This window comes from Balaenoptera borealis, assembly GCF_965194805.1.
Source record: "Balaenoptera borealis genome assembly, chromosome: 7".
NCBI classification, from domain to species: domain Eukaryota; kingdom Metazoa; phylum Chordata; class Mammalia; order Artiodactyla; family Balaenopteridae; genus Balaenoptera; species Balaenoptera borealis.
Genome location: NC_138864.1, coordinates 116,066,283 through 116,082,699, shown reverse-complemented (window position 1 = coordinate 116,082,699; position 16,417 = coordinate 116,066,283). Strand labels below are relative to the sequence as shown.

Sequence of the window (16,417 nt, the reverse complement as noted above, 5' to 3'; positions counted from 1 at the left end):
TGGGGCAAAACAGACTTACCAGAAAACTGAGAGTAAAGGGATTGTCTGGGCCACAGGCAAGCATTTTAGAAAGGTCTCTTTATCCTCTGCTGATTTCCCACGTTTCCTTCCTCTCTCTGCCTCTGAGATGCCTGATGACAGACTATTAGTGAGCGTGGAAGTGGCCCCCTAGACAGAAACTATTAATTTGCTGATTGCTAGTGGCCAAATACCATGAACTGAGAGAGAAGTAGGACAAAGGCAAGTGGGTGGGCAATGAGCAGAGGCAGATTTCAACCCTCAGTAAGGAAGAGCTTCATCAAGGACAATGGGAGGACGATAGGTAGTGAGTTCTTTGCTCCTGGGAGCATTCAAGCAGAGTGGCATGCCCTTCTCTCAGATAGTGGTCCAAGGCTGCCCTACATGGCCTCTAAAGTCTCCTTGGACCCTGAGGGCCCAGGTTCCCTCCTTTCCTTGGCATGACAGGTTCTGAGCCCCACGGGAGCCCTGTGGGAGCACGACTAGGTCTGTAGGGGCCTCGAGTGCCCTCTCACCTGCCCGCATCTCCCTCGGCAGTGCCTTCTCTCGCTGACTCTGGTCTGCTTCCTTCCTTCCAGCTTGCAGTAACCTCCCTACGACTCCCTCCCTCAAATTTGCTTTGAGTTAGTCTCCAGTTAGAAAAGGAGTGAACGTTCATTCATTCGTCACCTATTTGTCGCAAGCCTCCTGTGTGCCAGGCACTGTTGGGGGCCCTGGGATACACCAGTGTGACAAGCAGAGTCTCTGCTCTCATGGGGCTAAGGTCCTAGTGGGGACTTGAGTACATCACCCCTCCCAAGAGCAGTGGCCTTTAATAATGGTTGTGTGTTGAAACAAAGGAAGAACCTCCTAATGGCGAAATTTGATGCCTAGTGATGGGTAGATCTAAAAAGTCTTTACATTTGCCCGGGATGTCACCATTCTGAGGTTCCTACTCCACCACTGGTCAACAGAGTCCAGTGAAGTTTTTTTAAAAGTATGTGTTTATTTGTTTATTCCAAAAGCCAATTGTTGGGAATAAAATGCATACTTTTGATGTCTTAAGAGCCCATAATGTGAGCAGTAGTTAAATAAATGAGCCATTCAGTTGAGAATCTAGCTCAATGCCAAGTGGACCCACAGAACACCAAGCTTCACCTGTGGAGTTCACTTTCCCAAGTTTATTTTCAATTCTTGCTTTTCTGGATTGATGTGAACCAACTCCACCAGCTTATTTGCTTTGCAAAGCCTGGCCCCTCTAGAGGCCCAGATATTGAATATAAAATACTCTGAGTCGTCACATGAAAGATACCAAATATATGCTGATTGGTGTGCCCCATTTCCAGGGGGAACATCTCTTTGCAGGTCACCTCTCCTCTACCGAGACGGAACTGCTCTGCAGGGACTCAAGGGAGGGCGGGAGTTGGAGCATTAATTGCTAAAATTTCACAGCACTTCACAGTGCTGAAGTGCCACACTTGGTTAAGCCGGGTGGCCAGAAGGCACACTTGCAAGTCCCTCCTGCTTCCAGCCAGCCTCCCACTTGACCACCCACAGTGCACCCATAGTGGAACATCACCATGCAGTTACAGGCTCCTGGGATGGCCAGGGGCTCCCAAGTTGGCAGTGGGTCACGGGGTGGAGTGGGGAAGCTTCTGTGTCTCTCTGGATCCTAGAGCCAGAATAAGAATCAGGGAAAGAGACAGAGCAAGAAGGCTAAATGGTGCTGCGAACATTGAAGAAAAGAGAGAAAACAGAGAAATGGGGTGGACGAGGAGGGAGAGGAAAGACAGCAAGAGGCCAGGGAGCTGCCCGGATCTCTGAGTTCTGGACGGCACAAGCCCTGGGGATGTGGCTGCCATCGCTGAAAGCCCTGGGGGCAGTTCAAAGTCAAGGCAGGTCAGTTTCCCCAGGGGTCACTGTGGCCATGGGCTTTGAATGTCTCCAGCCGATGTGGAAGTGTTTGAGCCCTGGGTGGTGTGTGTATCTGAGAACTTTAAAACCGGGGCATCTGTCCCTGGTCCAGGTTGGCTGTTCACCTTGTTTTGGAGACTCTTGCATTGTCTAATGATGAGGCACAGAGATGCCTTCCATCCTGTCTTCCTTCTTCCTTCCCAGAATTGGTGCTTTGGAAGCAGTAGCCACAAATCTTAACTTCCAAGATGGAGGTCCAGGTACACACCAGAGAGGCCCCTCTTGTAGGCTGTCAAGACTTCTCTGCTCTGGTATCCGTTGTTGGGATGCCAGGGAAGGGTGAGAGAGTCTGCTTCTCTGGGTCAGACACTTCCAGAAAGAAGGACAGGAAGTGAGCAAGTTGGACACATTCCAGTGTCCCCCCACTGCAGCTCCTGCAGTACAGGTTTTGCTCTGGGCCCCCAGGGAAAGAGCATCAGGGAAGTTCTCTTTGGCCATGGTGCTTTGACATGGCCTCTCAATTGACACCCAGAGCTGTCGTATACACCAAGGGCTCATTAGGGGTGCATATGGTCTAGATGGAGCTCCCTGCCTGAAAGGTCCAGCCAGGTGGGTGCCTGTCGAATGTGATAGATCCCCAGTCTACATGTGAATCTGGAGAGAAGGCTTTGGTTGCCACTTTCATCTGCCTTGAAAACAACTTTAAATCAACTCAAAAGCTCCCCCCCAGATCCCCACCCCCGACTCCGGAGGACATTACAGTTTTCCCTTGAACAACACGGCTTTGAACTACACAGGTCCACTTATAAGCAGTTTTTTTCCAATAAATATTTTGGAAAAATTGTTGGCGATTTGTGACAATTTGAAAAAACTTACAAACCATGTAGCCTAGAAATATCAAAAAAATTGAGAAAAAGGTATGTCACACATGCATGAAATATATGTAGATACTAGTCTATCCTTACATAGGCATAAAGGTGATATTTAATATAACATTTTATAATGTGTTAGTTTTCTTACTGTTTTATAACTTTGCTTTCAAATAATTATATTACATACAGTATACTTCTCTCATAATTGGAGAAACTGTATCAGCCTGTCATCATGGGTCAGTGGTTTTTTTAAAAATGTAACTATGTTTCTAATACTGTATTATGAATGTGACTATAATACTGTATGCCATACAAAATTTTATAATGATTAGTATATAGGCTAGGCTACCATAAAGCAAGCATATTGCTGCTTCTTCATTATCAATGCATGAATCATTATACCTGTAAATAAATATGAATTTCTTTTTAACATTATCTTTTCCTTTTTGATGTCTAGTGTTAGTAGCACCTGTAACATCTACAGTGTTTTGTATCATATAAGACAATATTGATGCAGGTACTGACAGGTGATCCGTCTTGTAAACAGACGAAGTAAGCTTACGGTATTGATAAATACAGGACAGTATTGTAAATGTATTTTCTCTTCCTTATGATTTTCTTAACATTTTCTTTAGCTTACTTTATTGTAAGAATACAGTGTATAACGTAACATACAAAACATATGTTAATTGACTGTTTATGTTATCCGTAAGGCTTCCAGTCATTAGTAGGCTGAGTTTGTTAGCCTACTGTTACTTAGGCTAAGTAGTTAAGTTTTCAGGGAGTCAAAAGTTATACACAGATTTTTGACTGTGCAGCAGGTAGGCACCCCTAACCCCCGTGTTGTTCAAGGGGCAACTGTATTTAAGGAAGCAAGATGATTTTAGGGTTATAGGCAATACACTTCTGAAGACACATCCAGGATTAACTCCTGCATCACTTTCTCTCTCACGCAGTCAAGTGAGAGTGACACCATTATTGTTGGAATAATTTTGAAACTGTTTTACTTTATTAACAAATGGTAAATCATTGGCAGAACATCAGTACTTTAGCTATCATTAGAAATAAATACTCGCTACGTATGTCACAACGAAGGGAGATGCAGTCTTTAGGGTTTAGAACCTGGCTGCTCAGTGTGGGCTGTGGAGTGGCAGCATCGGCGTCCCCTGGGACCTTGTTGGAAATGCAGAGTCTCAGGCCCCACCCCGGACCTACTGCGTCAGAACCTGCGGTTGAGCAAGGTCCCCAGGGGATTCATATGTACTTTATATTTGGAGGCGTTCCGCTCTGAGGCTGGTACTGCCGTCTATTGACCCTAACCTCACCGTGCCACAGTCCCAGTTCTCGTCTTTATTTCACAGTTTGACTTCAGAGCTATAAGTTGTTCTTTGTTCCTATCTCTTGCTTTGTACCTCATTGCTTTGTGTTCTGTTGTACTATTATGGGATCTGTAGGAAAGGGAAGCTTCCAGAAGAACCACTAAGCCCTGTGTGGCTGGGAGATTGAATCAGGGGGGCAGGTGAGCGTACCCCTCCTAAACTGTCAGACAGCAGGGCCCCAGCAGACCTGGACATAGGGCAGGAAACCTTCTCAATGGGGAAAAACCCATTTCCAGTTTTTCACTTGAATCTTAAAATCAAATTTAAGATTGGCCTACTCCCTGTGAAAATGACCCTGAGTGGAATCCAAACTGGGAGACTTTTTTTTTTCCATAGTGAGGATGAATTTGTGTTAAGATATTCACAGTTTTTCCACCCAACCCTACCCCTGTGAAAAAGGACGTGTATTTATGAAACAGCTGGATGGGGCAAAATGACTCTGTGTGTGTGTGTGTGTGTGTGTGTGTGCGCGCGCGCGTGTGTGTGTGTGTGTGTGTGTGTGTGTAGCCACAGAATATGCTTTTTTCCTTTGAGACCCTCTGGCTACTTCAAGGAACAAATCCTCAACCTAGCTCACATTAGCAGCATGAGCTAATCAGCTGAAATACCCAGCATAGAATGCTCTTTTATCCTTAAGAGAAAAAGTTGTATTTTAATTAGGTATTTATAATGGTTACAAAGCAGCTCTTCAAGAGAAGGTTTAAGAATCTGGCCTTCCTTCTAAGGCATAACTGTGCTCAAATTATCCTAAAGAGACGCTGTATATCAATCTAGTCCAATTTGTGATAAATTTACAACTGGGTTCTGCACAGCAGATTTATAACAACAATTAAGCAGAAGGAAAATGGGTCATAAATTTTGGCTGCCACAGTCCGGCACCAAAGAGAAGGAAAGAGAATGGTTTAGCCAGTTCAAAAGTCAATAATTTCAACATAAAGTGCTAAAGCTATAGCAAAAACAATTTATATGGAAAGAAGTTTTTTATTTTTTTTTCCTTCTCATCCTTTTCAAAATTAGATATTGGAGAACACAATGAAGCATCCATGCTACAGAGGTCTTATTAAATAATTTGTGTGTTTTCTCAATTTTACAAGTGGTCTAATTGGTACAAATCTTTCCCCACTCCTCCACTATTGAAGGTACCTCCCCTTTAAGATGACTAAGGAAACACACGGGGAAAAAAGAGAGTTCTCCATGAGATTGGTGACTTGAGAAAGAAAGTTTCGTGAAAGGAGGGGAGGCCAGACACAATTCCAAAGCCAGATGATTTGGGAGAAAACATACATGTTCTAGAAAGAAGCAGCCCTGAGGCATGCATTATAGACTGTATTATAGCTCTATTTTATACTGGAACAGAGATCTCTGCCCTGAAAGGAGAAAAGCAATCAAGGCCACTTGAGTCAAAAAGGGTGGTGAGAGATGGGGTATTAACCACACTGAATGCGTGGGTTGTAAAGCATGTATCAAGATAATCCCCCATAGTGAAGGATGGCCTTGGAGTGTCCCTATATGTGCCAGAAGTTTAGTTCTGTTCAAGGAGAGCCCCTGAATTAGTGACCTCACCACCGACAATTTCCCGTCTTCACTGGTAAAGGATGCTATAAGGCCAACCGCCAACCCGGGCATCACTCTAACCAACAAAGAGGCATTGGCTGGCTCTGTGCACATCACCAGACACTTGGTGTGAAGTGGCCACATCATTTACAAGAAGTACACGTCATTTAGAAGTGCAAAAGAGCAGGCAGTGCCAGTCACTGTTGGATTTATACCTTCAACTTTGGAAAGCTGGTTTTTACAAGTTCAGAGGAAAGGTGAGTGTGATTGCATAACACAGAATTTGAAAGTGGGAGCTTCTAATCTGGAGACCATGGATTCTGTGTACATGGGTGGACACACTGTTTTCTGGCCACCCAGCAGCCACTCACCCCACTTCTAGTAACAGGAGTTTGGGGACCCACTCCTCCTCCATTTGAGTTCTGAGTGGCTCCGGCGAGGCCCCTTCTGGGCACCAACTCCAGGGATGGGGAGTGACCCAGGTCTAAGCCAGTCAGAGCGTCATATTCCCCTCAGCCCCGGTGATGGGCTGAGAGGCAGGCGCACGACCCAGTCTCTATCAGTGAGATGCTGCGAGACTTTCACTGAGAACCCCCAGGACAGAGACTCTTCCTTCATGCTGGACCTGAACCAGCTCTCCACTGCCCCTGTCCTCAGCCTATGAAAAGATGAGAGGGACTTAAGGAAGACGTATCAGAGCAAGGGGTCTTCAGCCTGGAGCAGAGTTCTCCTGTCCTGAGTCAAGGAGGTCGGGGTGGGGGCTCCAAAAGAACCGTTCCTAGACAGACGAGGCGGCCCCCTGAGCGTGGCGGCCGCCTGCTGATGCAGCACAATTGTTCATTTGCCCCCTCTACCTATTTGAGCAAAGGAAAAGTAACTGGAGAGAGATGTCAGGGCACAGAGAGGGGACAGCAGCGGGAGTAGCCCCTGTTGGTGTGGCCAAGATGTGTGACTCCTGTGTGCCACTCAGATACTGCAAGGCAACATTGGTCAGCTCCAGCCATCTTGCCAGTACCCTGCTTAAGAGGGTTGGCTGCCACCAGGAGACCCCAGCACCCAGAAGCTGTGAGGCAGAAGCCCCTCCCCCATCAGGGAACTGTGGGGATGGGGTGGTCGCAGGAGTCAGCCCTCTGAATAACGCCTGCATCCGTCCGCTTCAGAACAGAGGCCACATACCTTCATACCGCAGGGGAGGGGCTAAGAGAAGCCCCCTTTAGGCAGGATTTAGGGATCTGTTAGAAGCCCCACCCCTGGGAGGAGATGGGGGTACAGGAGACACCGGGGAAGGAGAGGAAGGTGGGTGAAAGAACAGACCACACCCCCTCCCCCAGACAGCTTCCTCAGGCCATAGGTCAGCCTGAGCTAAGGGGATGGAAGGGCATTGAACTGGATCTGAGACTGAAGTTTTAACCTGGACCAGACTGCTGAACTATTTAATGCCAAAGGAACAGAAACCTTTGCGATCTGTCCATCCAAAGTATCATCAAGGAAAGGGGATGAGATTTGTCTGAGCATATTTAAAAGAAATAATTGGAAAAAACACAAAAGGATTCCATGTTCAGGATTCCATGTTCACTTAGTTCAGGCTGTTCAACATAACTGGTTACACAGCTGTCTTGAGACCACTAGGGTCTCCTGTCTAAGAACGGAGTGTGCCCAGCATGACTGGAGCTGAGAGAGGGGGAGAGACAGCAACCTGGGTCTCAGTGACGGAGTTTGAACCCCTGCCTCAAGCCATACCTGAAGGCAGCCTTACTCTGGAGTTTTCAGTTATGTGGGTCAATAAACTCTCTGAGCCAACCTCGGTTGAGTTTTCTATTACTGTCAGCAGAAAGAGTCCTGATACAGTGCACATATACATACTTTTTCTTGGGGAGAAAGCATAGCTTTTGTTGGATTCTCTTAGGGCATTGCTAAAAAAAAGGGTATGGCTCGGGGAAGAGAAACTCTAGAGCTCAAATCCAGTGACCTCATTGACAAATACAAGGGAAGACCATCTAATGAGATGTGCGGGGCTCTACAGGGATATCATGGAAGAACTAGGTCAGAACATCCTTGGGTGTAGGGTCTGGAGCCTGACTCTGGTATTAACTGGCACTCAGAAAATATTTGTTGAATGGAAACCAGCAGGAAAATTATCACAAGTCATACTTTACATGCAAATTTTCAGGAATATTTTCAGGAAAATATCTAATGTGTGAACATCTAATCTGCATTTCCATGTTCTGACAGATGGCCCATATTAACAGAACTCTGATTACAGTAAAAAAAGAAAAGAAAAAAGAGAACCTGAAAATATTTATTGTGTGTGTACCACGTGCAAGGCTATACAACTTTTAACACTATTGTGACTACCAAATTTATTTTTTAAAAAGACCAGCTCTATATATTCCCATTTCTCAGAGACAGTCTCACCTGTTACCTAGAGAAAGAAAATGACCCAGGGGCTTTCATGGCTGGGGCAGGACTTTGGACCCGGAGAGTCCAAGGCTGTAGTCTCAAGGTGGAATCAGGGACCACCTGCGTCAGAAATCACCTGGGATGTGTATTTAAAATACAGGTTCCTGGGCCCTGGCCCAGACTTATGGAATGAGAATCTCTGCGGGAAGGGCCCTGGACTCTGCATCTTAACAGTCTTCCCAGATGATTTTGTGTACACTAAAGTTTGAAGAACTTTACCTCCTGAAATCTGTTTATTTGCCCATGGGGTCTCAGTGCCTGGCAGCATTCTGCACAGCCCCATGGGAGCTCGTTCTCTGGGGAAAGAAGCCCCCATCCTAGGCTGGGGGGGATTTGAAGAAGGCCAGGGTTTAGTGAGATCGTATCACCACTCCTTGAGGTCAAGGTCAGTTTAGGCCATGTCAGAGGTAAGGGGTTATGTGCGTGAGGGCCTCTGAACGAAGGCCTATGGAAACCCTCCCTGTGTAGGTGAACATAAGCAGATGGAATTACAGTGTAGCTGGTGGGACAGACTCCTGGAGCCCCAAGCTCCGTGAATGACACCACACATTCTAGACTTGATTAAGTGCTGCCTTCTCTTGCCCTGGAGAATTTCATTTGGAAGGAGGGATTGTTGTCATAGACATAACTTATTGTTTTATTTGGCAATTAAATTCCCTGAAGGTGAGGACCATGACTTCTACCTCTCAGAGCTGTTGTCTCCTCTCCAACCCACTACCATGTCCACTACATGGCTGACCACTCTCTAGATGCTTTAAAAGTCTTCAGTTTGACCTGCCTTCTGGCTTATATGAGACCAGGGGGCTAAATTCCCTCTCCTGCCTTGACCGCCTTCCTGGGATAGCTGTCGGAGCTTCCTCTGGGAGGTCGCTCTCCCAAGTTCTGCAGACATCTGACTTGGGTACAGTTGACTCTGGAGGTGGGATTGATTGACTGAAGCCCATCCACGCCCCCATTCCCCTGGCCACAATAGTCCGTTCAGGAATGGGCAGTGACTTAAGCATTCTGACCAGAGTGAACCTGATGACTCTTGCTGAGAATTTGGGGTCACAGGCTCTCTTCTCCATTGGTTATGAGCAAGGAAACCTGTAGTCCCAAGCGTTCTTAGCAGGCTGCTTGGGGCTTCAAGAGGAGGGCACAACTGAGAATGGGACCACTATGAAGGAAGCACAACCAAGAAGTGGGGAGAAACTAAGACCTGAGCCTATCTTTGACCCTCGATAAAGATTTGCTTGAAGCCACATCTACCCATAAGCTGCTCAATGATCTGTATTAATAAGTACCTCCCTCCTTTGTATGTGTGTATTTAAATCATTTGGGGTTGGGGTTTTGTTTCCTGCCCTAACTGCATCGTAATATACCTTCAGCTCCCCTTATTTCTCTTGCAGTAATGTACCCCAATCATCTTTGGTCCTTCCTCCTTTACCTCCTCAACTGAAAAAAACCCACAACTACCTATGAAATAGGATGAGATGGGTGGTGGAAGTAGGTAGTAGGGTTAATGGATTCATGGCTTGTTGAGACTCCATACCCAAAGAATATTGATTAATAGATCAATGTCAACCTGGAGGGAAGACCTGTCCTGCTCAACATTTTTTAATCAGTGACTTGGATGAAATAGGAAACATGCTTAGCAAGTCTCAGATGACACAGAGCTGGAGGAATTGCTAATATGACAGGTGGAAGAATCAAGATTCAAAATTATTTTGGCTGACTTGAGCAATAATAAGGATAAATCTAAACTCTTGCACCTACGCTCAGAAAATCAATGGTCCAAGCAGTGGACTGGGGACACCTGGCTTGGCGGATGTCATAACGTCACAGAACTTTAAGTGGACCATAAGCTCGTGGTGAGCCAGAAGTTGAGGCAATTAGTAACATACGTAGTGCAGTTTTCAAAAGAAAGGCTCACCTTACATCTACTTTCCCCAGTGGGATAAAGAAGTGGAATTTCCTGGGAAGCAGTTTTCAGCTCAATATATGAAAAAAATTTCTGACGGTTCCAATAACGGAACAGGCCTCCTCCCAACATTGTGAATGTAATCGTCATTACATCAGAATGTACTAGAAAGATTTCTATTATGGTGGTCTTCCTTTTAAATTTATTATTTTTTTATTTTTGGTTGCGTTGGGTCTTCATTGCTGTGCACCGGCCTTCTCTAGTTGTGGCGAGCGAGGGCTACTCTTCATTGCGGTGCGCGGGCTTCTCACTGCGGTGGCCTCTCTTGTTGTGGACCACGGGCTCTAGGCGCATGGGCTCAGTAGTTGTGGCGCACGGGCTTAGTTGCTCCGCGGCATGTGAGATCCTCCCAGACCAGGGCTCGAACCCGTGTCCCCTGCATTGGCAGGCGGACTCCCAAGCACTGCGCCACCAGGGAAGCCCCGGTGGTCTTCCTTTTAAAGCACAGAGTTTTTAAATGACTTTCTTTAACAACTCATAAGTCAAAGCAGTACACACACAAGCACCCAGAAAAAGAAGTAGCCAAGCTCAGCACCTTTGGAAGCTTGCTTCCAGCCCAGCAAAGAGCAGCCCCATCTAGAAGGAATATCCAGAATCTGGACTCGGCCCCGTTTCACATCACTCCATTCACAGACCTATTCCTCCGCACTCACCCCATCTCCATTCCGGCTTTGACTTGGCCCATCCTTAGGCCTGCTTCTGCCTTCCACTTGGCTCCATTTTCTGGCTCACATCCACCTCCCTGAGCATGGAGACTCCATCGACAGAGCACTGGGAAACCAGGCCTCCTTCCCCATCCCTGACCTTTGACCCTGACTGCCTGGGACTCTGCAGCTTCTCTGAGCCAGGCTTGGTTTCATGGACCACCCCAGACCATGAAGGCATGGGACAATTTTTCTTTTCTTTTTTTCTTTTTCCCTGTTGTTCTGAGCGCTCCATTTTACTTGTTAACCCAGAGAGATGGAGAAGGTGGGCCATGGCACCCTTATAAACTTAGAATGTGATTTTAGCAAGACGGTTATCAAAAATAAGTGTCACTTCTATGAACATACAATCACATAGACAACTGTACTCACATGTTTCTCGCTGAAATGGTCCACCTCTCTCAGAAGCTTCTTTTGGCAGTCAGGGTTGGTGGCCAGGAGGTAGGTGGCGAACGAGAGAGTGTTGGTGATGATCTCGTAGCCAGCGATGAGGAAGATGAAGGCCTGGCCCACGACCTCATCCACAGTCAAAGGCTTGGACAGGAGTCTGGGCTGGTGTTGCTGGGAAGGGTTCACTGTGCATTCAGTGGCAGAGAAGACTTGTCTGACCATGTCAAAGTTCTCCACGCCCACGGAGGTGGTGGAATGTCGGACATCCAGGACCATTTGGAGGAAATCTCTCCGCCTCTAAGGAACAAAAGAAGAAAGTGCATATTTTGGCCTTGGAGTCACATAAGAGAGGCTTCTTGGAGCACCAAAGAAGATGTGCACACGCGGCTTTTATTTATTTATTTATTAGATATTTCTTTAAAATTTATTATTTTTATGGAGGTAACATTGGTTTATAACATTATATAGGTTTCATGTGTAGGACACTATATTTGCACTTCTTTTCTTTTCTTTTTTTTTTTTGGCTGCGCAGCATGTGGGATCTTAGTTCCCCAACCAGGGATCGAACCCACACCCCCCTGCAGTGGAAGCAAGGAATCTTAACCACTGGACCGCCAGGGAAGTCCACATGCAGCTTTTAAAGAGCTCGATAGGAGCAAGGATGTTCATTGCAGGGTTGTCTGAGCTGCAGAGAGCCTGGAGCCCCCCTGCCCATCCCTCACCGCGGCACTGGTTCAGAGACTAGCGCAGCCAGCGGCAGGCTGTGACGCTGCCATTGCAGAGGACGAGGCTCTGCTCTATCTGGGCCGAGTCAGGAAGATGTTAAGCCACCTCGGTTAGTAAGAAGAGCAAGTCGCAGAACAGTATGCATAATGGGATCTCACTTCTGTTAGAACAGCACCTGGACAATGTCTTTCATTATGTTTGTCCATGCATAGGAAATGTTTAGCAACATCTGTACCCCACAGTTCACAGTGAGCTGAAGGAGCTGGGAAAACCATGGGGGCTTTTATTTTTTTTTTACTTTATCCGTGTTTGTATTGTTGGCTGAGTTGGTTTTTCCAGCAAAAAAGCAACTGAAGCATCATCTGGATTTAAATCAAAGCACGTGCTCCACTGTTCCCTTCCCCACCATCCAGGGCTTACTTCTGCGCCATGTTTTTCTCACAGCAGGGAGTTAACAGGACCTGGGGGCGGGGGAGGGAACTAGCTTTGGTGAAGCCTGTCTTCAAAGTCTCCAGTCTGTGTTTTGCATCTTTTAACCTAGCCTCCTCCTGTGGGTCCTTTTTATCCTCAGTCATCTCCTACCCCATTTAAGTGGTTAGAGGTTTCTTACCATTTTCCCCTACCTTCCTTATCAGCAATCTGCATATTCTTTATATTTTCACTACCGCTAATTGTAACAATGGAAGTGTTTACGTATTGCTTTAGGGTTGACAAAGTGTGTACCTGGCACATCCCATCTTTGAACAGCTCTTTGATGTGATGAGTGACAACCAATATGTTACTCTTTTCTGAAGTTTATGGGGCTCAACAGCATAAGGGAGAACATTAGAACCACCAACAGAAAAAACGATAATTTCAGAGTACTTTACTTGTTGTATCGTTTTCTCAACCCGTTGGCTTCTGAATTCCTATTGTGTTAATAATCTATGTCACACACATTAGCATCTGTTAAGGTGGTTGTTATGTCACGTGGGGTTGCTTGCGTCTCCAGGGCAGGATCCTGCACCACCCCACTCGCACACCACGCCTGTACTGTGCCGAGCACATGTTAGGTATGCAATAAATAACTCCACACATAAACATGCAACGCCCTAAGTGCATTTTGAGGAAGGCTGTGTTGGATTTGCTCGCAACTGCATGCTACTTGGAGCAGGAACCTTGGAGACATGAGACATTTGCAGCTCTACTGCTTCCCAGCTTTGTGACCTTGGAAGGTGTCTGCTGAGCTTCCAGCAGGGCTCCCAGCTAAGCCTGTGGGTGGCAAGAACCTTGAGACTTAGGAGGCAAGGCCTCAGCGTCCTGCCAGCCTGCTCGGGTGGGAATGGCTGAGAGAATGGCCCTTTCCACCCTAGCCCTACTCATTCTGCTTCCCAAATGGCATCCCCAAGGGCTGGCTTTCCACCAGCTGCCTTCCTGTTGCCTGGTCAACATCTGGGACTCTACCCCTGGTCCCAGGGCAGGACACGACGGCACGCGTGGGAGGCGAGCGTCCTCTGCTCTCTCGGCTCCTGGCTGCTAGCTGGGGACCCCAGAGCATCCCCGGGCTCTCTCTTGGCTGGCACGTTTGAAACTCCTCGGGTACGGTACAGCTGTGGTCCCCGAGGCTTGCTTGTGGCTTTGCTGGAGTCATGTGGGGGCAGTGATGGGAGGGAGGGCACAGGCACATCCACACTGTTGGATTTTCCCCGTGGCAGAGCTGCAGCTGGCAACCTTTCCTCTCATCCCAGCTCAGCCAGGCTGCTTCAGGGCTATGGAGCCTTATAGAAATCTGTCTTAACCTCCAGCTCCAGAGGCCAGAGGAAAGGGCTGCTCTCTGGGGCCTGTGCGCTGGAGAGGAGCATTAGTGTAGATGGGTTTCTTTTATTTGCACTGCATCACGGAGGCTATTTGAACACTGCCCATTTAGGGCTGCAACAGTGCTGGTTTATGGTTATATCCAAGAAAAATATGCACCCTGATAGATGTAGGTGTCTAATCCACCCATCGGCCAGAGCTTAGAAAAATATTTACCTTTTAACATCTGTGCTGCATTTTCCACTGAGCAAACACACATCTGCTTGATGGAATGTCTACAGAGTTTAGATGGGTTTAAAGCAAGTTTTCTTAGTAACCATATAGCTCTGTCTTGACACGGGCAGTCCTGGATTTGTGGTTGGGAGGTTTTTCTCAGATCAACTCATTGTTTGAAACAAATAGCTCTCGAGTTTATAAAAGGAAAAACTTGAGGCAATCCCAGTAATTGGATCTTTAATAACCCCTCACCTCTTAGTAAGCTATTTGGTGCAACAGTGTTAGAATTTTCAGCCTGATTCTACAACCAGTGGGTTTCAGGCTGGGGGCGGGGTGGGTGACAAACCCCACATGCGTGAGGGAGGACCTTCACCGCAATACTAAGGTTTGAAAATGGGACTTCCCTCGCCACTCCTTCCCCAGGCTCCATCCTCACCCTGGAGAGGCATGAACCTGGATGAGAACGGTCTGTGCTTTCAGACGGCAGAGCTGGGCCAGGGACACCAGGGAGCTGATTCTTCTCACACCTCTAAGGGCGGCAGGTTGAGTTCTCAGTGGTTTGGGCCAAAGGGCTGTGAGCTTGTCTGCACCTGTGAGCGTCCCTCACCTCCTGGCCTAGGACGCCTTTGCTGCACAATATCCAGAGAGTGAAGCCGGGCAGGACGAGGCTGTGCCTGAGGCTGCTGCATGCATCCGGCCACTGACTGACCCCTGATCTCATGCTCGGCCAGTGCTGCAACACTGGACCTCCGTCCCCCCCTTGGTGATCCCCCCTGAGCTGCCCAGTCTTTGAGAAAACACGCTAAAGCTACATCTGACACAAGTCAGTTCAGGAAGAGACATTTCAGCCTTGTTTTTTCCTTTTAAGCAATTTCCTTGACTGCAGTAAGGCCCATAAAGAATAGCATTATACATGCATGAGCATATGCAATATTGAAATTATTTTCCTTAACACTGAAAATTCCTATTTCTGTTCTCAGCCAAGTTCAGTCAACAAATATTTACTCGATTCCTACTGTGAGCCAAGCATAGGGCAAGTCTTCAAGGAGGAAAGAAATTTCTAGGTCTCAGCGAAGGCCCTCAACCACGCATTTTGCAGCAATGCCCTCCACGCAGAAAGGGAATGTGGGGCTGGTGACAGCTGCCTGAACTCCCCTCTAATGACCGTGCTGTTTGTGCTGTAAAGCTCCATCTTGCTGTTTTTCAATATAAAGAATACACTGATGAAAAGCACGTGGGCAAATTTACCTAGAAAATTCTCTGAGGCTGCCCGTAACCTGTGCTGGGAGGGATGCTTGAAATAGGGGGGCCCGTGAGCTTGGGGGAGGACGGCTTTGATTCTACTCCCCTGGGTCAGAGTGTGGACAAATCGCTCTGGGCTTCTCCCCACCGCCCTTCCTGCTTGCTTTCACCTTTCTCTCCTTATTTACCCCTCCTCACCGCCCCGCCTCGGCTGCCCCGGCAAGCTCTAAGTGGTAGGCCACTGAAGGACAGCATGGCGTGGGTGTGTGGGGTTGGGACGGGAGGGAGAGAAAACAGACAGCGATGCCAACTTAGCTTCTATTCCATTTCAATGCTGCGTCCTATTAAAATACGTTACCTCTTCTGCTGCTTGCTGGTCCCGCAAGGCAATCACATTCCTAATGAGTTTGTTAAAAAAGCCATTCAGTTCATCTCGGTTCTTATTGGGCAAAATCCGGGCCAGTGGGACCATTATGGATGGAAATGATACTTGAAAGAGAAAAACAAAAGTGGCATTGAAAAGGGGGTGAGAATAAACCAGGGCTATTAGATGCCTGTTGCCGGGAAGCAAATCCTGGCCTTGAATTAGTCTTTTGAAGGCCTGTCTTCCCCTCTGAACAGCCGCTGCTCAGAGCAGGGTCCTATCTTATTCTACCTCGGGACTCCTCACCCTTCCTTGCACATAGTAAGCACTTGATAAACGTCTGTACCGTTGAATCCCCACTTCCATCTGCCCCTCAAGTCTCATGCTTATAAGTTAATTTCCCAGGTCCTAGAGATGAGGGTCCAAGGTCTTTGTATTTCATCAGGAAAGAACAGCTTGTAGGCCATGTTTCAAGTCTTAGCAAGTGGTAGAAGCTGATCTACTTTCTTAACTTTCTGGTCATTTGCATTTTTTTTTTTCCTTTGGATCATTTTCCCCAGAGCTGCCACCTGAATTGTTTCTAAGAGCTGCCACTGCAGCTGCTGACAAGAATGCTGGCCTCGTCCCCTGTGGGCACGTCCCTTACCGTGCCATGTGCACCCTGTGCCCTTGCCACCATGCCCTGGGCATGACAAGCCTCCATGACGAGGCTCCCTGGGTCAGGGACACTTGTCCCCTCCTGGATGGTAGCCTGGCCGTGGGCCAAGCCCGTCTCTGGGGAGCTCAGCTCAGTTCAGCTCCTCAGCATTCACGGTGGGCCTACTGTGCACAGGCATGTGTGGGAG

The 16,417-nt window shown here is 47.4% G+C and overlaps 1 protein-coding gene and 1 long non-coding RNA gene across 5 annotated transcripts in view; one reads left to right on the top strand and one right to left on the bottom strand.

Moving 5' to 3' along the window:
- Window positions 1-16,417, bottom strand: part of TBXAS1 (thromboxane A synthase 1) — a 151,536-nt gene that overhangs the window by 39,499 nt on the left and 95,620 nt on the right. For all 4 annotated transcript variants that reach the window (XR_014246992.1, XM_082400340.1, XM_082400339.1 and 1 more), the window contains 2 exons: window positions 15,567-15,697; window positions 11,213-11,527 (listed from right to left, as the gene is read on the bottom strand). Coding sequence is in view for 3 of the 4 variants with exons in the window: in XM_082400340.1 (XP_082256466.1) it covers window positions 11,213-11,527; window positions 15,567-15,697 (446 nt within the window). In the remaining variant the exon portion in view is untranslated. The remainder of the gene's footprint in view (window positions 1-11,212; window positions 11,528-15,566; window positions 15,698-16,417) is intronic.
- The window catches only part of LOC309632626, a 130,989-nt gene that overhangs the window by 26,035 nt on the left and 88,537 nt on the right, over window positions 1-16,417 (top strand). The window lies entirely within an intron of this gene.